The sequence below is a fragment of the Suricata suricatta genome, chromosome 8 (assembly GCF_006229205.1).
Source record: "Suricata suricatta isolate VVHF042 chromosome 8, meerkat_22Aug2017_6uvM2_HiC, whole genome shotgun sequence".
NCBI classification, from domain to species: Eukaryota; Metazoa; Chordata; class Mammalia; order Carnivora; family Herpestidae; genus Suricata; species Suricata suricatta.
This window is the reverse complement of record NC_043707.1, coordinates 129488619-129511501: the sequence shown is the minus strand read 5'-3', so window position 1 is coordinate 129511501 and position 22883 is coordinate 129488619. Positions and strand designations below refer to the sequence as shown.

At 58.8% G+C, this 22883-nt stretch overlaps 1 protein-coding gene across 6 annotated transcripts in view; it reads left to right on the top strand.

Annotated features, from left to right (window-relative positions):
• Window positions 1–22883, top strand: part of ARHGEF10L (Rho guanine nucleotide exchange factor 10 like) — a 105575-nt gene that overhangs the window by 52914 nt on the left and 29778 nt on the right. For all 6 annotated transcript variants that reach the window (XM_029947671.1, XM_029947670.1, XM_029947669.1 and 3 more), the window contains 5 exons: window positions 6283–6404; window positions 11935–12021; window positions 13660–13880; window positions 14495–14649; window positions 21990–22138. In XM_029947671.1, coding sequence (XP_029803531.1) covers window positions 6283–6404; window positions 11935–12021; window positions 13660–13880; window positions 14495–14649; window positions 21990–22138 — 734 coding nt within the window. The remainder of the gene's footprint in view (window positions 1–6282; window positions 6405–11934; window positions 12022–13659; window positions 13881–14494; window positions 14650–21989; window positions 22139–22883) is intronic.

Genomic DNA, 22883 nt, shown 5'->3' with positions numbered 1-22883 from the left:
TGAGCCTGGGGACTGGGACTGCTGTCAGGGAGGGCCTCTGAGGAGGTAACATCTGAAGCTGAAGCAGTCTAGGCTTCAGAAGAGCAAGTGGAAAGGTCCTGTGGTGACCAGAGCTGAGGAATGATGGAGGGAGAAACAGGCATGTGGAAGGACAGGCAGCATTTCCAGAACACCAGGGCGTGGTATGTGGAGCTTATTCTGGGCATGACGGGCACCTGCTCCTTAGAGCAGTGAGAGCTGGACAGCGTCCTGGTCTGGTTTCCTCTTGAGTGGATCACTCTGCCGGCTGGGCCAAGAGGGCCTGCGGAGGTGCAAGGGAACGGGGAGGAGATCGGGACTCTGGGGGAGCCAGGGTCAGAGGCTTTTCTAGGCCAGTCCCTTCATGGATCTGCTGCGCAGGGTGTTTCTGTGTGACCAGCAGGGCTGCAGAGGGAGGAGAGAGGATGCCAAGCAGAGCTGCCGTGACTCCCCTGCTGGCCTGCGGGGCGCTCCGGTCCGGGGCACGCCTGGGCTGATCGTGCGCCTGCTCTGAAGGCAGGTCAGCGTCTGGCTGCTTGGCTGAGTGGGGCTTGCGCTTGGCCTTGGAGGGCGGGGAGCCCAATGGCGTGAGCCTGTTGTTTCCGCTGCTTGTGAGGCTCAGCTGCTTTATCTCCACGAGGTTTCACTGCAGCAAAAGTTTTAATGGAAGGAGAGTCATTGGAAATCTTATTTCAATGCCTGGGTTCCCCTGGGGCTTGAATAATTTGTTCCTTTTATTTTGCCAGTTTTTTTTTTCTTTTTTATCTGCAGTGCCTGGCCGGGTGGGGTGGCCTGTTAGTAATAGAATATGTTAAAACGTTTATTCACAAAGGATGTGATTCCTTTAATTTTGTTTTCCTCTTTTCCTGACTACCATGTACAGAGATCACAATCCACTGCACACTGAGAAAGGAGAGGACTGGAATGGGGGTGCCTGGGGTCCAGCGTGGTGGTGGGGGGTTCATTCTGCCCCCTGGGCTGGGAGGGAAGGGTGCGCTGGGGAATCTGGGGACCCACTTCACACGCCAGCATGGCCCCCATGGTGCCATGCGGTCTGGGGAGAGGCAGGCTCCCTCCTGTAACTACATGGGCCCTTTCCTGTCTTATATGCTGGGATCTTAGGGCCTCATGAAGTGGATTCAGGCTGCTTGGCGTCACTTCCCAGTTCCGCCCCTTTACCGGCTCTGTGATCCTGGGCAAGTGATTGAGACCTCAGATACCTCTCTCCACCAGAAAAGGGGCTTTTGTGCCTCTTTGGGGCGGCAGTGTGTGGAAGGCGCCTGGGATGGCCCACACCTGGCACGTGGACAGGGGTGCCCGCATCGCATAGGTGGGGAAGTGACCAGTCTGAGGTCGCATACGATTCAGTGCAGAGCAGGGACAGGACCCCTTCCCACTCTCTGCCAATTAGTCTCCTATTCATAAAGGCTCCAGAAAAGGGCTGCAGATAGAACCTTCCCCCCAGAGGAGGAAGAGGCATAGTTGAGGATTTCCAGCGTCCCCTTCCCATGTCCCCTCACCTGACGCCCTCCAAGTGCTGTATTCCTGGCTCTTCCACCCCCACAGACCCCTGGGGCCTCTGCTACCACAGTCCTTATTCTCTCCTTCCCAGAGGACCTGGGCTGGGCAGGCTGCTGGCTGCTCCGAGGTTTACAGGGACACATCCTCCAAGGCATGTCCCAGGCCCCCACTCCTCGCTGCCTCTGACGTGGTTAGTTTTCCAGCCCTCGTCCCCACGGTGGCCCCTGCGTTCCACCTGATGATGATCCAGTGAAGGATCCCAAGCGTGGCCCAGGCTGCATGCTGAACGCTCATCTCCGCGAACCCTCTGGAGCATCCTAGCAGTGGCAGGAAAGGCAGAGGGCTGGGAATGGGCACAGGAGGACTCTGGGGGCAGGTTGGGGTAGAGAAGCTGGGGGGGCAGGGGCTCAGCATGGCCAAGGCAGGGTGGCTGCCCTCAAGCAGGCTCCTCACATCGGGGACAGTGATCTCAGTGGGTACCATTCCCCGAGGGCCTGGCATAGACTAGGCATTAAGTCTTTTCTCCCCAGTGCTTGCAGTGATGCTGAGTGGTTGGAGTAATTTCCCCTGTTCTCCAGATGAGGCGGCAGCCTCAGAGAGGTTAAGTACCTGGCCCTGTGTCACACAGTGACCTGGAGGCCGCTTTGGGATCGCCAGGGGCTCTCTGGCAGCGTCGGCCTCCTGCAGCGGTGGGGTTATGAGGTGGGGGGTGCCCACTGCCCCATGGGGCGCTCTTGGGTTCGGTGGGAGCCGACAGACAGAGCTGGGCGCTAAATAAGCCCCCACTTAACGTCGATTGGAAATCACGGCTTTGCCGACGGTGCCAGTTCTTAATGTCACTTATCCCAAGCGGGCTCTCAATTTTTGACTGCAACAGCCTTCTAATTTGGTCTCAGCCGCTCTGATTTTGTGACGGGAACAATGGCAGTGGCAGATGGGGAGCAACAACTCCATTTTCTTTTAGCGTTCCCGATCGCAGGCAGGGAAGGCACCATCTCGAAGGAGAAGGTCAGATCATTAAAAAATATATAATATTAAATTGCCAGGACTCGCTGGGCTGGGGTGTGGGGGCAGGGTTTGCGTTCGCAGGCCGAGCTGCTGGAAGGAGCTGGAGCTCCGGGGTGGGGGGGCGGGTGGACTAAGTGGCCTGTGGGGCCCTCGGGGGCCTGGGTGGGGGGTGGGGTGCACAATCGGAGGCTCCCTGAGAGCAGGGCGGACTCCAGTCTTGTCTGTCTTTATGTGCCACCACCCAGGGGCTTGTCCAGGACACAGTGTGGTGACGGCCCCCGCTGAAGGACTGTCACCCTGTGCTGTGGGCCCAGCAGGGTGCCCCCATGGTCAGTCCCCTGCTTCCTGGGCCCAGCAGTGGACGTTTCCCAGTTTCCAGTTCCCCGGCTAGGAGGGGGACGCGCTCACCAACTGCTCCTGGCGGCCCCGGGGATGAAATGAAGCCTCATGTGGGGCCTTGTAAACTGTGATGTGCGTGCACGTAGGTGCTGTTGGGACGCTGCCTGCCCCGTGTTATAGTCGGCCTTCCCGTGGTGGCCTTGCCTCCTCGGCGACAGGAACCAGCTTTCACCTGGCTCTGCCTCCGGGACCCAGTGGTGCGGGGGCGGGAGCCTCTGCTGAGTAACGCCTGGCATTCACGAATGTCCTTTACTGCTCGAGGAGCATCTCCACCTGCCACCTCGTCCCAGCTCCCTTCACTGTGGCCGACATGCCACCTTCTTTCTCTGGTGGTGGTGGCATTTTTAGAAGCCTTTATTGAGATGTGACTGACATACCTCAGAACACAGGAGTGGCTGGGGAGCCTGCGGGCACACTTGCACGTGCACACACACACTCCGTAACACTCGTGCACACACACACTCATGCACACATGCACACACACTCTGCAACATTCCTGCACACACACTCATGCACACGTGCACACACACTCTGCAACATTCCTGTGCGCGCACACACACACTCATGCACATGTGCGCACACTCTGCAACATTCCTGCACACACACACTCATGCACATGTGCACACACACACACTGCAACACTCCTGCTCACACACACTCCTGCACACGTGCATGCAGACACATCTATGCAGGCACTCGCACACACCCACCCACACCCACTCCTGCACACTTGCATGCACACACACGTATACAGGCACACCCACATGCACATACTCATGCACATTCTTATGCAGGCAAACACTCGTGCACACACACACCACTCATACACATGCTTGCACACTTATGAAGGCACACACGTGTGTGACATGCACACATTCGTGCACATATTGCACATACACTCACACACACCCATGCACACACACGTATGCAGGCACACACATGAACACATGCACACAATTCACACACACTTGTACAGGAACACACACATGCACACACAGGAATATACACATGTATGCTGGCACACACATGTGCACACATGTACACACACATACTTTTGCAGACACATGTGCACATACCCCACACACGCACACACGTGCACAGTCTCATGCACACACATGCACAGTCTCATGCACACACTTACCCATACTCACACACACACACTTATGCAGGTACACACATGTCCACACACTCATGCACACACACACTCATGCAGGTACTGTGTACATGCATGCACACATGCACCCACTCATGCTCGCACACACACACTCATGCATGCACATACACACTCACGCACACACATGCACACATACAGAGGAGAAATGAGGCAAGCCGGTAAAAAGCCAGAAACTGTGTTAAGGGCTCTGACAGACTGGGGCTGACATGGAAAGTGATGGAGGCACAGGGGAGCGTGATGGTCACTTAGGGCCACTCCCGGAAGGTGACAGACAACCTTGGGGAGGAGGGGAGCTGGCCCTGGAGGGCGGAGGACCACTTCCCGGGTGGAAGGAACACCCTGGGCCTATTCAAGCTGCTGAGGAAAAGCCTAGGACAGTGGAGCCTGTGAGCAAGGGAGGAGGCTGGGAGGGAAGGGAGGGAAGAAGCATCCTCACAGTTCTCAAAGAGTTGGATTTTATCCCAGGTGGACAGGACTCAACAGATGCAGGAATGGTGAGGTCCAGCGGAAGTTTAGTGGGATGGCTCTGGCTGTTGTGAGGGAATGACTGTAGGGGCAGTAGTTAGTGCAGGACACCTGTCTGGCTGGTGGGCCATCTTGGGCTGACACTCGCTCAGCTGGGCCAGGGTGGGCCCGAGTCCTGACTGCTTCCTCGCCACTGAGCGGACTCGGGGGTGGGGATGGCTGCTGCTGTGGAAGGCCTCTGCTCCCAGGCCCGAAGCTCTAGGTGCCCCTCAGCCCGATGGCACTGCAGGAAGTGGCCCCTCCCACCTGGGGCCTCTGTCCTGGGACCCTGGCTCCCCCTCTCCGGGGCAGAGCTCTCTCCTGGTTGTCCAGGGTCAGTGATGCCCACGGGCCTCGCTGGAAGATGGCGTTAGAGTCGGTCAGACCCAGGTCCCCATCTGGACTCTGCCACCAGGCCATGCACGTGACCCAGTCAGTTACCTAATCTCCCAGGGTCGGTCTCATTGCCCTTAAAGTGAACATGGTGATTCTGATTGTGCTGGGAACATGTCTGTAGCCTGCACGTGGACACACAGTCGGTGTCCCCACCATGCCGTGCCCCTGCTGTCCCCGCGTGGGGTGCAAACGCCCCGCCCCCTATATCCACCCCATCAGCCCGTGATTGCGGAGCACTTCCCACGTGCAGGGAGACCGTGGCAAACAAGACATACCAGGTCTCGCCGCCTCCAGGTGACATTCCAGAGACCTAAGGAGACAGACCACAAACTAGGGAACAGACAAAATGATCTTAGATTGAGGTGAGGCTGTGTGGGAAATAAGATGTGGTCTTTTGGACTGGTTTCAGAGATGGGGGCCAGGTTAGCCAGGGTGGTGAGGGAGGATTTCTTGGAGGGGGTGGCATGTGAGGGGTGGTCAGGGAGAACTTCTTGGAGGGGGTGGCGTGTGAGGGGTGGTAGGGAGGACTTCTTGGAGGGGGTGGCATGTGAGGGGTGGTAGGGAGGACTTCTTGGAGGGGGTGGCGTGTGAGGGGTGGTAGGGAGGACTTCTTGGAGGAGGTGGCGTGTGAGGGAGCCCTGACCCATGTGAAGGAGACATTGCAGAGCATAGCCTGGCAGATGTGAGTGCAGAGGTGTCCAGATGTGAGTCCGGGGTCGGGGCCCCGTCCAGCTGGCCTGGGGACTTGGAGGCACATGTGGCCACTCTGGGCTCAGGGTGGGTCTCAAAGGAAACAGGAGACAGCCATCCTCTTGGCCGCCGTCCTCACAGCCGCGGTGGGGAGCGGCATGGCTCAGTCAGCTTGTCTTCCAGCATGTTTTGGGGGCCATCTCCCACCTCTAGAAGCAGGTCCGGAAGCCTCTAGACTCTCAGTCAAGGCAGCAGGGCCTGGACTGTGCTCAGCATCACAGCGCTTCTTGAAACCCTCTCTCACCTCCTGTCTCACCGGATCCTCACAGCAACCTCAGCACCAGGGCGCTTTTAGGTGGAGAAATTGAGGCTTAGAGTTGGGGAAGTTGCGCAAGGCCGCTCAGCAACAGGGCAGGCCAGCCAGGACCCGAGCCTTAGGTTCCACCACTGGCTGCCTGGGACCCTCAGCGAGGGCTGAGCAGGCAGGGCTGGGCAGGCAGGCGTGGGGCTGGGGGTGGCCCCGGGGCTCCCAGGGCTGGACCGCCTTGACCCGCCTCCTTCCTCTCCCACAGGGGAGGAGAACCAGCCGGGCTGGCTATGCCCTGACGAGGACAAGAAGAGCAGGGCCCCGTTCTGGTGCCCCATCCTGGCCTGCTGCGTTCCCGCCTTCTCCTCCCGGGGCCTCAGCCTTCAGGTGAGTGGAATGGGTCCTGCTGAGCCCACCACGAAGGTGGGTTTCTGGGGTGCCCACTGCGTGAGGGGGCCTGGCTGCAGGCCCGGCTTCCCCACCTCTCACAGAAACAGTCAGTCAAGACCTGCGGCTCTGGGAGCCCGTGTTCCCATCAAAACCAGGGGGACGAACGCCTCTTGTGGGTCAAGTGAATGGAAAATTCCCTGGTTTGGAGCTAACAAATAGCATGATCTCATCAGCTGGTGGCGTGACTCCAGCTGAGGAGAGAGGCCGGAATATGCCCAAGTGACTGCCAGACCGTGGGTGGGACCCTGTCTGAGGCTGCCAGCCAGGAGCCGTCACGCCTCCGCGTGTCAGGCACCTACTGTATACCCCCCTCCGTGCTTTGCCACGACTCTCTTGTTTTAATATTTATAAGAACCCTGTGCATAGATGTTTCTAGATCAGTTTTACAGCTTAGGAAACTAAGGCACAGAGAGGTGGTATCATTTTCTAAAAAAACTAGCGCTTAGGGATGGGTCCAGAAATCGGAACCTGGCTTTGCCTGATTCCGGCTCCTGTGTTTTTAACCATGGGGATGCTCGCTTCCCTGTCACTGTCCCCGATGTCCTGGCCCCTCCCTCTGGAGTAATCCCTGCCCATCTTCCTCCCTGGGTGAGAAGGTCATGTGAGCTTAGGGGCGCAGGAACAGGCTTGGGACCTAGGCCCAGAAACATAAGCCCCAAGAGACAAGCTGACTGGGGTGTAGACTCAGGCACTAAACAGCTGGAAGTACACACCCTTGAGATTTCCATTCATTCACTTGTCCATTCATTCATTCATTCACTTGTTCATTCATTCATTGACTTGTTCATTCATTCATTCAATTGTTCATTCACTCACTCGTTCATTCATTCACTTGTTCATTCTCTTGTCTGCTTGGCATATAATTTTTGAGCACCTACCATGTGCCCTGTACTGGACACTGGTCATATGGCCAGAACATACAAGGTCCCCACGCTCTGTAGCTTTCAGCCCGGAGAGAGACAGCGGTACCCCCGGCTGACACAGGGACATGCAGAAGAGTGATGTGGTTACAGAGAAAATGAATCAGCTGTGAAGGATATAGAGGTGGGGCCACACGAGGGGGCAGGGAGGGTCTCTTGGAGGAGGTGGCATTTAACCTGGACGGCAAGCTGGCCCAGTCCCCTGAGGGCCCAGGGGAAGAGTATTGAAGACAGATAGCAGCCCGGAGGAGCAATGTGGGCAGTGGCAGCTTGGGGAGCCTGGCGGGGAGGCCGGCGATGAGGTCCGATGTGGGCGCCGGGCCAGCTGGCTTCCCAGGCTGGTCGGGTTTGGGTTTCATTCTCGGGGCCAGGTGACCCCAAGGACGGCTCCACGCAGGGGAGCAGCACGGGCCGGTGTACATTTTGGAAAGAGCACCTGACTCCTTGGGCTGTTGTGGGACAGCGTGAACTGTGGCTCCTGAAGGGAGCAAGATACTGAGAGGGTGACTCAGACCCTGGCAGGGGTGGGGGTCCCGGGGGTCCCGCCCAGCCGTGGCAGGACGTGGTGCAGGTGGAGGTGGGGCTGGACTAGAGCGAGGGGAGCAAGGGGAACTCGCCTGATCCTGATCATCAAGGTCATACTTAAAAAGGTCAGCACATCGTGACCTTGGTTTGGCCGCTTGTATTGGGATGAGGGGGAGGCACAGTCGTACAAGCACAGAGTCCGTTTCTGCCTTTGTTTAAGCCTCACCGATCATTCGTGTGGATTCTTCGGCCTTAATTTTTATTCCCCAGAACTGCGTTAGGATATTCCCTTCAATGTGGGACTGCTTCGGCCCCACTGTCCTCCCTCCCGTCCTGGTCCTAGAGGAGGCAGCGGGCAGGGGACACGGGCGCACGTTCGGGGAGGGTGCTGGGGTCGGGCTGGCCAATTTGATGAGGGTTTAGAGGGGGGCTGAGAGGGCAGGAAGTGGTGTTGGGAGGTGGTGGCCTGGTCCGCGTGCCACAGCCTAATTTAGGGGTGCGGTGAGGGACGGGTGAGGTTCCTGGCACTGCTGCCCGGCCAGCGGCCAGAGCAGCAACAACAATATGGGGGCAGGCCTGTTCGCGAGGCATCTGTGCCAGGCCAGGGTTAACTGTGGTCTGCCCAGCTGCCCTCGAGGCTGGGCTTGGCCGTGCCCACTGGGGGAGGAGCGTTTTCTTGAGCCCGAGTCTGCTTTTTCTGCCTCTCACTAGCTTGGCTGGTGTTTTCCCTGGTGTCGGTCCCCCCACCAAACATTTCTGGGGTGGGGGTGGGGTGGAGGACAGATGCCGCTCATTTCTACAGGGCATAGGGAAGCCGGCCTTTGAAGGCCTTCAGTCTTTATTTATCGATTAATGGAGAGGCCCTGCTGAGTCTTGTAAGCTCCTTCCCAGCGTGCCGGGCGGGTTCTTATGGGCCAGGCAGGGGTCGGGTAGAAGGGCAGAGTCCATGGAGTGCGGGTTGGTCAGGATCCACTGACTGGAGTCCATGGACTCCTGCGGAGAAGGTTGACCTGGGGAGACTTCCAGCCGCCCCGCTCCCTGCCCTGGTGACTGCCGGGGACTCTCGGGAGTCCAGGGCTCAGGTTGTTCGAAGGTAGTAAAGTCACAGACAAGTTGCTGTTTCCAGGGCTGCCCTGCAGGGACCCCCCACTTGCCTGGGGGGCCATCTTCTGCCTCCTCCACCTCATGTGGCGGCCTCAGGGCCTGGGGGTGCATAGGATGGGGAGCAGCCTCCGCCCCCGCGGAGCCCTCCTCCTCCTGCCGTCTGGTGAGCCTGTGGTGCTCCTGGGGGACACAGCAGAGCCTGCGTGTTCCCATCTGCTGGGTCCCAAGACACCACTTCTGCTCTGCCACCCCTGCCTCCCACCCCGGGGCCGGGCAGATGTGTCCCATCAGCTCTGCGTAGGTGGCCGGATGAATTAGGGGCCCGGAGTGCCAGGGCCTTGTCCAAGCAGCTCAGGAACAGATATGAGCATGTTGGCCACTGTCTAGGCCTGCCTCCCGGCCTGCCGCCTCTCCCCAGGACGCGGGCTCTGCAGCTGGCCTCATGGGAGCCCGGGACTCCGTCTGCCCTTCCAGGAAACGCTCGCTGGCCCCGGCCCCGTGGGGACGAGGTCCGTGATGTGTCCTGCCAGCAGGATGCGGGTCTGTGTTGGGTTCTCCCTCTCGAAGGAGCAGGGATATGGGGGCTGAAGGAAGGAACATTTCTTCACTCGGTGCTGGTGGGTGGCTGGTGCCCAGGCTGGGCCACGCCAAGACCTTCCTCGAGAGGACATCATCGGGCGCACCCATCCCTGGGCTTGCCCTCCGGCCCCACACGCGCCAGCTGAGTGACGCTGGGAAGGCTGCCTTAGCCCACCCTGTGCTTCTCGCCAAGTACTGCCTGGCTGTCGTGTGGCGTCCGTGCAGAGTTCAAGAGATGGAAGCAAAGATCCGAGGACATTCTGGCCCCTGGGAAGGCATGAGTGTGTGTTCCCGAAGAGTTTCGGAAGGTGTGACAGCCGTGGGGTCACCCTAGCGGCACCCGTGGTGGCACCCATCGGGCTGGGGGCCTGTCCCTGGAGGCTTCAGTGCAAAGCTGTCCCCGCTGTGGGCCGAGAGGGATAGGGGTGCACCTCGCCGAGCTGGGGTACTCTAGGACGGAGCCCCGCACGGGGCCGGGGCTGTGGCCCAGACCTGCAGAGGGTCTGCTCCAGGCTCACTCAGGCCTTAGCGTGTTGGCCGAGTACCCCTGTCCTGGCCACCACTGGCCAGGACTCCCCTGCCTCCCAGCCCTGCCACAGCCTCCCCTCTTGGCCTGGTCCTGCCCATTAGGTGAGGTAATGCACCTTAAGCCCTTGGTAAGCGGCAGTGGCCGCTGGGCACCCGGCCCCGTGCCAAGTGCTGTATGTCCACCTCTCCAGTCCCCACGACTATCCTGATGCGATGTCAGGGCCTGCATGAGTGTGAGGAACTGGCCTGTGGGCCACCAGCTGGTAGCAGCTGAGCTGGGACTGGAGCCCAGGCTGGGCACCTCCACAGCCTCTCCCTCCCCAGCCCCCCAGCCACTCTCTGCTGCGCTGGCCGGGCGTCTCGGTTTGGGAGAGCTGGCTTCTTGGCACAGGTGGGACATCTGGGTCCAGGGCCTTGCCTGTCCAAGGAGCCATTTGAGTTGTTGCCATCACTTTGGACCTGGGCTTTGTTAATGCAGCTGACTTCCAGGCCCCCTGGAGTTGCCATGGAAACATCTGAGCCAGGGCTGCGGTTGCCCCCTGTGAGGATGGGGGCAGCCACCTGGCAGAGGGTGCTGGGCAGCCTCAGCTGGGTGGGCTGACGGTGAAGCAAAATGACAAGGAGCAGGGGCCCGAGAGCGCCCAGGGGCCAGGGCAAGGGGAGCCTCTAGCGCTCCCAGCCATGCAAACATGGGGACCGGGCACTGCCCAGGCCTGTGGGAGGGCAGCCTGGCCTCTGGGCAGAATTAACTGCCTAGAGTGGAAAGGGCGCCAGGCAAGGAGCTGGAACTCTGAATCCCAGCCCTGACTCTGCTGCTGACGTGCTGTGTGACCTTGAGCCAGTCATGTGCCTCCCATGCCCACTCCCTGAATTTCAGGTGTGCTGACTTCTGAATGAGGGGACCGGATGCGGTGACCTCTCTGGCCGGGGCCACCAGCAGAGGGCAGCACCTGCCCAGCAAAGGTCCCGTGTTGGCGGCAATTCCTGGGTGGGGAAGCTTGGTCTGTCCCCTTCTCAGCCTCCTTCCCCTCCCGCTGGCCCCGGGTTCCAGCAAGTCCACAACAGGGCCGGCCATCTCCTCAGACCGCTGTCCTGGCCATAGAGACAGACTGGCGGGGTCTAGCTCAGAAAACAGGCCCCAGAGAGCCCTCTGGTGTGGCGTTTGGGGCAGCGGATATAGGAGGAGCAAGCAGCCAGTGGCTCTTGGTGACAGCCCAGTGCAGACGGAGTCCCGGCCCCCACGGGCAGCCTGCACAAGCCACTCAGCCCTCCAGTGCTGGTGGGCTCGTCTGCACAGGGTTCTGATGGTGACTGGGGTGGAGCCAGAGGTCCAGCCCCCTTTCCTTCACTACTGTGCTTCTCTGGAGGGAGACCTAGGGGGATGGCAGGCCAGGCCCCGTCACTCTTCCCGTGGCCTAGGGCAGTCATGTGTCCTCTGTGGGTCTCATTTTCCCATGTGTGCAATTGGGGGGGTGGGCGTTAGTGGTTTTCATCAAATCTTATCTGGACGTTGCTTTGTTTGAAAAGTCCATGGCTGGCCCTGAGTAGCATTAGGGCACCTCCTAGCCAGAAGGTTCTAGAAGAGCACCAGTCAACTCTGAGTGGTTAGGAACTGCTTGGAGATCCTATGAGACCTGTCGCTCTCCCGGCCCCCTTTCTCTCAGGGATTTGCATTTGGGGCCTGAATCAGGCCCAGGAATCTGCAGGCTTGACGACCCCACAGGTGGTTCAGACAGAGGTTCTGCTGCCACAGAGTGGCATCTCTGGCACCTCGATGCCTAGCCCTGCATGTGCCTTGTGTGTCTCTGCAGCTCGGGGCCCTGGTCCACAGTCCTGTCAGCTGTCCCCTGCTGGGCTTCTCGGCGGTGAGCACGTCCCTTCCACAAGGCTACCTGTGGGTAAGTCACTCCCGGACCCGGCCAGGGGTCTTGCCTCAGGACAGAAGCAGGGAGGGTGGCACCAGGAAGCCCCGGGGTGCTGGAGGATGCTGCCCACCTGCTGGCCCCTGCGATGTGCACCTCCAGCCGGGAAGGTCTTCCTGGGAACCTCTGTGCCAGGCTCTGTGCTCAGAATTGGCACACGCAACTTCACCAAGGACCACAGAAAACCAGGCAACAAAGAAGTGAGCCTGACTCTTGGAATTGGCCATATGTGCCATGAAGGGAAGGAACACGCTGTGCAGAGTACCCGGGTGTCAGGGTCTTTACCCTGGGGGGTCAGGAAGCAGGGCTGGTTATTGCTCTTGTTTTGCAGAGATCCCCACCCACCTCTTTCCCCCGGGACTCCTGGCAAAGCCTCTCAATTCAAATAGGTCCCCTTATGCTCTTTGTGGTGCAGCCTGTGTTCTCCCATAGGCTCCCTGAGGTTCCACCTCCTACCCCTTTGGTCACTTTCTAGCTCCGGCTCATTCCTGTACCTAGGTGCTCAGGCAGGAACACTGGCTCACCCTTCAGAGTCCACCCCGAGTGTCCTCTCTGAGGGTGATTTGTTCCTCACTATTTCCCCAGTTTCTCGCATGTGGTATATTCATCCATCCATCCATCCATCCAACCAACCAACCAATCATCTATCCTTCCGTTGTTCCATCCATCCATCCTTCCATCCTTCCATTCTTCCATCCATCCATCCATCCATCCATCCATCCATCCATCCAACCATTCATCCATCCATCCAACCATCAATTGATCTATCGATCCATCCATCTATCCAATCATTTAACTATCCAAACAATTGTCCATCCATCCATCCAATCATCCAACTCTCTAACCAATTATCTAACCATCCATCCATCCATCCATCCTTCCATCCATCCATTCATTTTTCCTTCCATCTATCTATCCTTCCATCCTTCCATCCATCCATCCATCCAATCATCTATCTATCCATCCATCCATCCAACCAACCAACTAACCAACCATGCAAGCAGTCATCCAGCCATCAAGCCAACCATTAATCCAATCATCCGTCCATCTAACCATCTGTCCATTCAACCAACCATTCAACTATCCATCTATCCATCAATCCATATAATCATCCACCCATCCAATTATCCATATAATTATCCATCCATCTGTCCATCTATCTACCCACTTTTCTATCTCTTGTTTCCATCTATCCATTTATCTGTCTGTCCATCCATTCAACAGGTATATATTAAATGCCTACCATGCACTAGACATAGAAATAGAATGGTAAATAGACAGAGAAGAACATTTTTAAGGAGCACATGTATGTTCACTGTTGGTTGATTGGTTGAAATTGGTTGGTTGAAATTCACCCTAAAGATAGGGAAATAGAGCTGACTTGGTATCTAGTCTGCCTTAATTCCTTACCTGATTTCATTTGGGCCTTGAATTTAACTTGTTGCCATGGCAACTGGGAAGCGTGACCTCCAGTGACAGCAGGATGTATGGGGGCAGGGGTGGGGGGACCACTCCTAACCTCAGCACAAGTAGAAGTTTGGGGCAGGTTGCTGGGAGGACAGGGGCCCTGCTCTGGCAACTGTGCCTGATGGCCTCTCTGGGTCTTTGCCACAGGTCGGGGGCGGGCAGGAAGGTGCAGGGGGCCAGGTTGAGATCTTCTCCTTGAACCGGCCCTCCCCGCGCACGGTCAAGTCCTTCCCGCTGGCGGCCCCTGTGCTCTGCATGGAGTACATTCCCGAGCCAGAGGAAGGGGAGAGCAGAGACGAGAGCCAGGCGGCCGCTGAGCCCCCAGCCACTGTGCATCCGACCATCTGCCTCGGGCTCCAGGATGGCAGGTGAGGGGTCTGGGCGGCAGGCGTGGGTCAGGGCCTCATTTCTCTTTTGGCTGTGAAGCCGGCATCATTGCCCCATTTTATGGAGGAAACTGAGGCACAGCAGCTTGGGGTCAGTCCGCTGGAAGGTGGAATGTCTGGATTCCCACTTGGGTCTGGGTGGTTCTGAAAACAGTCTTTTTTTCAGAGACAGAGAGAGTGCAAGGCGGGGAGGGGCAGAGAGAGAGGGAGACACAGAATCTGAAGCAGGCTCCAGGCTCTGAGCTGTCAGCACAGAGTCCCACACAGGACTTGAACTCATGAACTGTGAGATCATGATCTGAGCAGAAGTCGGCTGCTTAACCAACAGAGCCATCCAGGCGCCCTCTGAAAACAGTCTTCTTAGCACCTTGATCAAGCCACCTCTCCTCTGAGACCCCCACCCCGTTCTCCCTGCAGCAGGGGGTGGGGAGAGCGTCATCCTCAAAAGAGCCACCCATGGGCAGGTCCAAGCTCCTGAAGGGTGGAACAGCAGACTGGCAGGGACACCACAGGGAGCCCTCGGACCCCTCTTCCCAGGAGGCCTGTGGGGCAGTGGGGGTAGGGGGCTCATGAGTCACTCAGGTCTCTCCCCACAGCATCCTGGTTTACGGCAGCGTGGACACAGGCACCCAGTGCCTAGCGACCTGCCAGAGCCCAGGCCTGCAGCCCGTGCTCTGCCTGCGGCACAGCCCCTTCCACCTGTTTGCCGGTCTGCAGGATGGGACCGTCGCCGCCTACCCTCGGACCAGCGGTGAGGACGGCAGTGCTGGGGGCAGTGGGGGGTGGCCTGGGGCACTGACTGGGAGCTGGATCCTGCCCCAGAGTGCTGGGAGGAGGCAGGCCTGGGAGGCAGCTCAGAAACAAGTCAGGGAGTCTGGGAGTAGTTAGAGATTCCTGGTCCGCACTGGGGTCCTGGAAGGAACAGGCAGCTCACTACCATGCAGGCAGCTCACCCCATTAGCAGGAAACTCTGCAGAGAGCAGGGTTCGGGGGTCACAAAGACGCTGGGGTCTGGGGTCACTTCACTGCCCTGTTGATGATTATGTCCCTCGGTGATCAGTTTCTCTTTGCCCCTGGGTCTCCTCATCTGTAAAACGGGCATCATGTCAGTCCCCACTGTGCATGGGTCCCGGTGGGTTCAACAACCCAGCAAAGGCAAAGCCTGGGGCCTGGCACGGTGAGTGCCTAATGGAGTTAAGCGTTTGAACTTGTTACGCTACCGAGCCGTGGACGACAGATCATGGTGTCTGGAGGGCAAGGCTAACAGGCTGGCGCTGCTGGGCACCGGGAGGGGGGCAGACTTTCACGTGTGCGCCTTGTCTGGATCCTCCCTGTCGGGAGAAGTGCAGGTGCTGGGGGCGCAGGCGGGGAGGGGCTGTGCCCGCCACACAGAAGCCCGTGGCCCCTGTGCCTGGGTGGCATGTTCAGCTCCCAGTTCCAAGGTATGTGTTGGCAGGGGGAGGGCAGCCACCCCCCATGTGCCCAGAGGGGGCTGATGAGTCTGGAGCTCGGCAATCATAGACCTGTCCCCCTCCTCCTCTCCCCTCCCTCTCCCCTCTCCTCCCTTTCCCTTCTTTCCCTCCTCCCCTCTCCCTTCCTCTCTTCCCTCTCTCCCCTTTCCTCTCCTCTCCACTTCCCTCCCTCCCTCCTCCCCTCCCCTCCCTCTTTCCCCTTCCCTCCCTCCCCCTTCCCCTTCCCTCCTCCCCTCCCCCTCCCCTCCCTCCTTAGAGAGCCCCTAATTGCTTCGTCATCACTGCCTGTTGCAGGGATATAAACGGATATTTGTACTGAGCTATTTTTTTGCCACTTGGCACTGTGTTGGTATTTTTAATTAGCTTTTGATAAGGCATTTATAGTTTTTAATTAAAGGGGGAAGAGGGAGGGAAAAAATTCCTTCTCACTGACAGACATTGCATGCGTGAGAATATACACGCAGACTCTAATTGTTGGAGATCTAAACGGGGGGCGGGGGGGTTTCCAAAGGGACCTTCACCCCGAGGCTCCCGCTGAGCCCTGCGTGCCCGCCTTTCCCCGCTCTGGCCGCCCTGCGCCCCGCTGTGGGCTGCCCTCGGCCCTTTGCCTCCTGGTTCCTGACTTCCCAGTTTGGGCACTGGGGGTGGGAAGAGGTGAGGGCTGTGAGATTGCTGGGGCCACTGAGGCAGGACGCCTCACTCTGCACCGTCTCGTGCCCTGGAGGCCAGACGTCCAAGACCAGGGCGCTGCCACATCGATTCTCCCCGAGGCCGACGAGGGAGAGAAGCCTCCAGACCCCCTCCACCTCCCGGGGCTTCCCTGGCCTGCAGCCACAGGACCTGTCTTCACATGGCCGCCTCCCTTTGTCCTATTAGATTCGGGGCCCGCCCTCCCCCAGTGTGACCTCATCTTAACTCACCCCTACTTCTAAATAAGGTCACACTCTGAAGTCCTGGGGTTTAGGATGTGAACCTATGAATTTTGCGGGGGACATAACACAACCTATGGTAGGGGCTTGGGGTTGAACCATTGGCTTTCAGCCCAGGGCTAGAGCCTGGCACTTTGTCAGGACCGGAAAGCCCACTGGGGACCACTAGACTCCACACCCTCACCTTCCAGGCGGGAGGGGACTTCCTAAAGTCCCGTGGGCGAGCTCGAACCCAGGTCCTCTTGCCGGGCTAGGCGTCTCTCTAGACCTAAGAGGGTGTTGGCTTCTCGGGGCAGAGCAGGGGCCATCGGGCCCGAAGGAGAAGTTTGCAATGTGCTAGCAGTTCTCTCAACTTAGCTGCTGCAGACATTTGTCCACCAGGTATGTACTGAGCACCTAGTATGTGCCACAGATTTGGTGGCCGGCGAGACAGACGTGACCCTGCCCTCCCAGAGTATGTAGCCTCTATCGAGAGACAGAATTAGTCAAGTGGACAAGTAGGGACCTTCTGATTATTCATCACACTGAGGGTCGGAAGGGGACACAGGGTGGCACTTGAGAGCCTGACGCCCTGGGCTTGGGGAGGGGACTGGTGGGCAAAGGCTTCTCCAAAGCATGGCTTCCTGAAGCTGGGCAGTAGCCAGAGGGGGCAGTGGGAGGGGCAAGGTCTGGGAGCAGATGGCTGCGCAGGGCGGGCCTTGGGTTTGTCTCAGCCAACGGGAAGTAGAGGGAAGTGTTGGGAGTGTCTGGGTGCATGCCCTCCAGCTGGTGGAGGGGAGAGGAGGCAGGGAGGCTGGCTGGGAGGCCGTCACGCCCAGCTGGCCAGGTGAGTCTGGGCTCACCCTCTCTCTCGGGAGCCCACCTTCTGGGGTTTCGGTTTGGTTTTGGCCACGGAGGCCTCTGGGAGTCGCCTTGTCTCGCCTGGCCTCCCCCTCCCCCATTCTTTCTGTGGCATCCTCTAGAGGTGGTCCAGGCAGGAAGGTGGGGGGGCTCTCAGGACCTGCCTCATGGTGTAGGGTTGGGGGGATCCCTCCCCATCACCTTTCACTCTAGCTGCATGAGGTCTGGAATCATCTTCCTGGCCCATGACCTAGCTGGGGGGAGGCCTCAGATATTTATACCCTGTTCCAGCCCCAGAGCTCCTGGGCCAGTCTCCCCAGCTCTGTGCTGCTGGAGCCCTCTCTGGTACTCCCACTGGCCTGGGGGGTCTGGGAATTGGTAATAATCCACCTGAGGACATCTGGGTTTGGGACTCGGCTCACCTATGGGACTTTTTCCCACCTAGAGAAAATGAGAGTTTGGAGCCTTTCTTTTTAAAAAAATTTTAAATTTATTTTTGAGAGAGAGAGACTGAGTGTGAGCAGGGGAGAGGCAGAGAGAGAGGGAGACACAGAATCCAAGGCAGTCTCCAAGCTGTCAGCCCAGAGCCCTTTGTGGGGCTCGAACTCACAAACCCAGAGATCATGACCTGAGCCAAAGTCGGATGCTTAACCGACTGAGCCACCCAGGCGCCCTGGGGGTGGAGTCTTTCTGCTTGGGCTCTGGGCTGAACCCCAATGGTTAGACTCCAGATCTCCTAGTATAGGTTGACTTATGTCCTCCCCAAATCCAGAGGTTCAAGTGCTAGTCCCTGGAAGCTGAGACTGTGACCTTACTTGGAAGTAGGGTTGTTGGGGATGTGATTAGGCTGAGGTCACAGTAGAGTAGGGTGGGCTCCTGATCCAGTGCTAGGATGTCTTCATAAAAAGGGGAGATATGGACACAGACCCTTGTCCTGGATTTGGAGCCAGTACTGGACGAAGTATTCGTGTTTGTGGTCAGGTTTACCATCCTGCCTGGGTTTGCCTGAGACCGAGACCCGGTAAAACGGCCATTCCTGGCTGGTGATTTGGCTCATTGCAGAAGGGAAGGCCCGGAATTACTAAGTAAGAGGTGCAGAGCCAATCTGGGGATGGGCCCAACGCCTGGGGACCTGCGGTGGTAGTTGAGACATGACCGGGTTCCAAGGCCACCAGGCCACACGGATTCCATACGTCAGAGCTGGAAGGGCCCCGGAGTCCCAGGCCAAGAGCAGTGTGGTCATGGCGGTCACTTTGCTGCCCCTTGGAGCCTCTGCTTACCTGTTTCTTCACTCATTCATTCATTCATTCATTCATTCATTATTCCATTCACTCACTCAATGAGTACTCAGTGCCCATGAGGTATGAGGCCCTGAGCCAGGGCACTGGGACCCAGAGATGACTCAGGTGGCTGCTGTCCCTGTCCAGTACTGTGTTTGAGCAGAGCTACCCCCAGGTGCCCTCTGTCGCCCCGTCTCTGAGCAGGCAGAGGAGCACGACCAGGCTGGGGGGGGGGGGCGGGGTATGTGGGTCTGTCCCAGGTTAGATGCTGAGGACGAGGGCCAGGATCACCAGACAGTGGGATGCGTAAGGGGACGGACTGAGGAGTCAGGCTGCCTGGGATGGAGTCCCAGCCTTGAGAGAGCTCTGAGCCTCGCTTTCCCCACCTGTGAAATGGGTGTGAAGACAGCCTCAGCTCACAGAGTGGTTGTGAAGGCCTGAAGTGATGAGTCAGGTGCCCAGACGGAGCCTGGGGAGCAGTGAGACGTGCGCCTCTTCCTTCCTGTCGCCATCGTCATTACATTGCCAGGCTCAGGCTGCCCTTTGGGCCTCGGGGACATTCCCTGTGTGTCCTGGCCCCTGTGGCCCCCGCTGGGTGTGCATCCCCAAGGGCGACCGGCATGGGGAGGAGACAGCATCTTCATCTCCCTTCATCTGGCATGAGAGCCAGGCCTGGGCCCAGACGGATAGGTTGTCATTCGGGGCTGGCAAGTGCGTGTGAGTGTGCATGCGTGTGCCAGGACGTGTGCGTGCTCACCCAGAGCCACTGTGGGGCGAGGAGGGGACGAGGCCGGCCCTGCCCGGAGCTCCAAGTCATTGCATTTAAAATTGTGAGGGCTGGGAGGAACCCTGGAGTTCTGGCCCCTCCTGGTGCACTCGGGGAAACTGAGTCTCCGCTCGTTAGAGCCTCTCAGAGCCTGTCTGGTGTCATTTTTGATATAAAAATATCACTGTTATTAAATTTTGTCACAGTTTATCATTCTCTCCTGGAGTCAGGCCTTAGGGGGTTTCTGGAGACACCGGCAGGTGGAGGAGAGGTCCGTGCACATGGGATCCTCAGGGCTGTCAGACCCTACCCCCGACTCCCTACTCCTTACCCTTTGCCCTCTACCCCCTACCCTCTACCCCCTACCCACTACCCCTACCCCTGCCCTCTACCCCCTACCCCCTATCTACTCTCTACCCCTACCCTGGGCAGCCATGACTGTGCTCTGTGCCAGAAAAGTACAGGGTAGACGGTGCAAGGACTCTGGTGGTGAAAACCAGTATGCCCACGAGGCAGAGCCCCCACTTCCCTGTTTTTGCGTGTGGTCCCAGCGTGCCCAGCTGCTCCTCCGCTGGGAGAAGTCACAGCCCCACCCTGGCTCCAGAGGCAGGAGCGCTAGTTCTGACACATGCCCACTACCCACTTCTGGCCACCAGGGGGCGCCCGAAGCCTTGCATTTTGTGGCTCTGGAGTCTGGGGGTGGGGTGGGGGTGGGGCTGCTGGGGGGGGGGTCAGCGTCCTTTGTGGAGGCCTGGCCACCTTGTGGTCACTCACCATCCTAGACCCCAGTCCTGGTCCTAGAGCCCTTCGGAAATCCCTGGGAAGCCGAAGGGGCAGCAGGGTTGGGGAAGAGGCTAGGGCCAGTGAGGGGAGTTCACACGCTGCTTGGCCTGTCACCCTTCGGGTGGCTTCACACAGTTTCTCCGCTCTCTGGGTCTCTGCTGTCACATCAGTCAGGAGGAGCCCACGCCTGCTGCCACAGACTGCTTGTTTGTAGCAGATGACAGCAAATGAGGGCTAACGGGCACTGCTTACTTTCTAGCTGCGTCGCTTGGGCTGGCTACTTAAACTCCGTGTCCGTTTTCTCAGTGTAAAACCAGGATAAGAATAGAATCTTCCACACAGGCTTGCCAGGAGTTCAGGAAACAGTTCACGGGAAGAGTGCCTGGCAGTGCCAACCTGGCATGTAACAATGGCTGTCAGAGTTCTGACTGAGTGCCACCCCCTGTGACCCTGCAGTGCTGGCCTCTGCAGGCACAGCCACCATGCCCATTTTACAGATGGGGCTCAGAGAGGTGAAGTCCCCTCTTCAAGGTCTTGCAGACGTTTGGGGGCTGCAGCCAGGGTTCTGTGTTCATGTTCATGGACTGGAAAGACCCTATCCCCCAACTCCTAGCTGAGCCGGGAGTCTGCCAATCGTACGTAGGACACAGGGGCGAGAGGAGACGCTGTTTTACAGGTGGGGGAGGGGTAGAGGAAGAGGGAAAGCTGGGCGTCGGTGGGAGGGGGGAGTAGGCATCTGATCTGTCGTCCAGGGCTCCTCCCGAAACACCCAAGCAGTGGTTTCCACCGGGTGCCCCGGTGGCCCCCAGCTCCGCCGTGCCCCTCATGCCCCGCCCCCAGCAGCTGGCTCAGGATCTGGTGGAGAGGCTGTGGGGGTGGCCGGGCACTGGCAAGCCAGCAGCAGGCTCTGTCCTCTTCCCAGACCCCAGCCGCTGCTGCCTGTCTCCAGAGCAGGCCCCAGATTCCCTCTCAACGCCCCCTCGCCCCCAGTGCTGGCAAGACCGGGTGGCCCCCGGGGTTCTGTGTGGCCTTGGATGTGACCTCAGAGAGACACCTGTCTCCACGGGCACTGCTGGCACGCCAGGGGGAATTTGGGCATGTTCTTGGCTCGGCCGAGCACCCCTGGGGTGGGCGGGAAGAGTCACGTTCAGAGCCAGGTCAGGTCTCTTGTTCTGTTCCGTCCTCAGGGGTGGTGGACTGAGGACTAATGGCCTCTCAGACTTCCTCTTCTGTACCTGGAGGTGGCGGCATCTCTGGAGGAGGAAGGTCATCAGAGATCTTGGTAAAGGTGACAGAGTGCCCCGAGACAGCAAGATCTCTGAGATGGCCAGAAACGTGTAGAAAAGTCCTCAGAGACCCTCTTGGTGGTTGCCCCATTTTACCGATAGGGAAACTGAGGTCTTCAGAAGGGAGGGATGTGCTCAAAGTCCTTACTATGTTTCTAGCAGAACCAGGACCAGGTCAAGGCACTCCCCACCATGGTGTCTGCCTTCTTGGCAGGACTGTGTGGATGCTCCCTCTTCTGGGAAGCCTTCCTGGTTTTCCCCAGGACTGTGCGGAGTTTTCCCTTTTATCTCGAATTCCTCAAGGTCCCCTGTGCATGCCTGGTCACTCCTGCTTGTCACCTCATATGGGGACCGCTGACTAACCAGGGGGTTTCTTTGAGAGCAGAGTCTGCGCTCTTCCCCGGGCCTGGCATGGACTTGGTGCTTACTAAGTGTGTGTGGGATGAACAGAAGAGAGGGAAAGGGAGAGAGGGAAGGAGTGAAAGCGGGAGCGATGAAGGAGGAGAGAAGGGGGATGAATTGGGGGTTTCAGCCCTCGGAGGGGGCGGGGCACAACGGAGGCAGATACAAACAACCCCCACCATCTGGCGGAGGGAGATGGGCTGTAGAGAGGGTCGAGAAGGTGTTGCCCACCGCCCCACCACACTGGGTCCCCTCCTGAGGGTTCCTGATGATTCCCAAGGGTCACAGAGTGCCTCTCCCGCCTCCTGACCTCCTTCTTTCCTCTCCCTGCAGGCGGCGTCCCCTGGGACCTGGAGAGCCCCCCCATGTGCCTGACTGTGGGGCCAGGACCCGTCCGCACCCTGCTGAGCCTTGAGGATGCCGTGTGGGCCAGCTGCGGGGCGCGGGTCACCGTGCTGGATGCCACTAGCTTGCAGACTCAGGTACTGGCCCCACCTATGGCTCAAGGCCACCGTCCATGGGCTGTCTTGCTGGGCACAGCCTGCTGCCCCTCCTTCGGCTCTACCTGGCACTGTGTTTGGCTTCAGCTGCATCCTAGGGATCAGTGAGGGTTTGCTAAGAAGCAGAGGGCCCCCCAAGTCACTGCCGGGCCCTGCCCTCTGCCCCCAGCATCCAGCAAGCATCCCTGGGTGGCCTGGAGGAGAAGGATCCTGACCACTGGGCTGAACCGTGATCTCCTGCAGCCTGTGGGGCTGGAACTGGTGTCCCTGCCTCGCACTGTACCCGGGCCCTGGCTGTGCTGAGGGGGCCCAGGGGGGATGCAGCCGTCCTGGGGGAGGGCTGGGCTCTTTAAATAGCCGCCTGGCCCTCCCTGCCCTGCTGGGAGCGGAGCACTGCCTGATCCTTGGCCCCCGGGGTGAGGGCCTCCGTCTGGACTCAGCCTGGGCCCATGCCCGTGCCTGTCCCGGCCTGTCCACACCCCAGGGCCCCTCCTGGGCGGCAGGCGTGAGGCCGGGCATGGCTCCTCAGTGGTGTTTCGGTGATGTTTGTCATCATTTGACTGGTTTGGATTATCAGCTTGGAATGAGGCCTTGATGGCCAGGCCCAGAACAGATGTCTGGGTTTAGGCTCAGGGTCGGACAGACAGCTGTCCCAGTGAGGGGTGGGCATTGCCTTTCACCCTCCCAGTCATCTCTGCAGATTGGCTGTAAATTGGCTACCCAACAA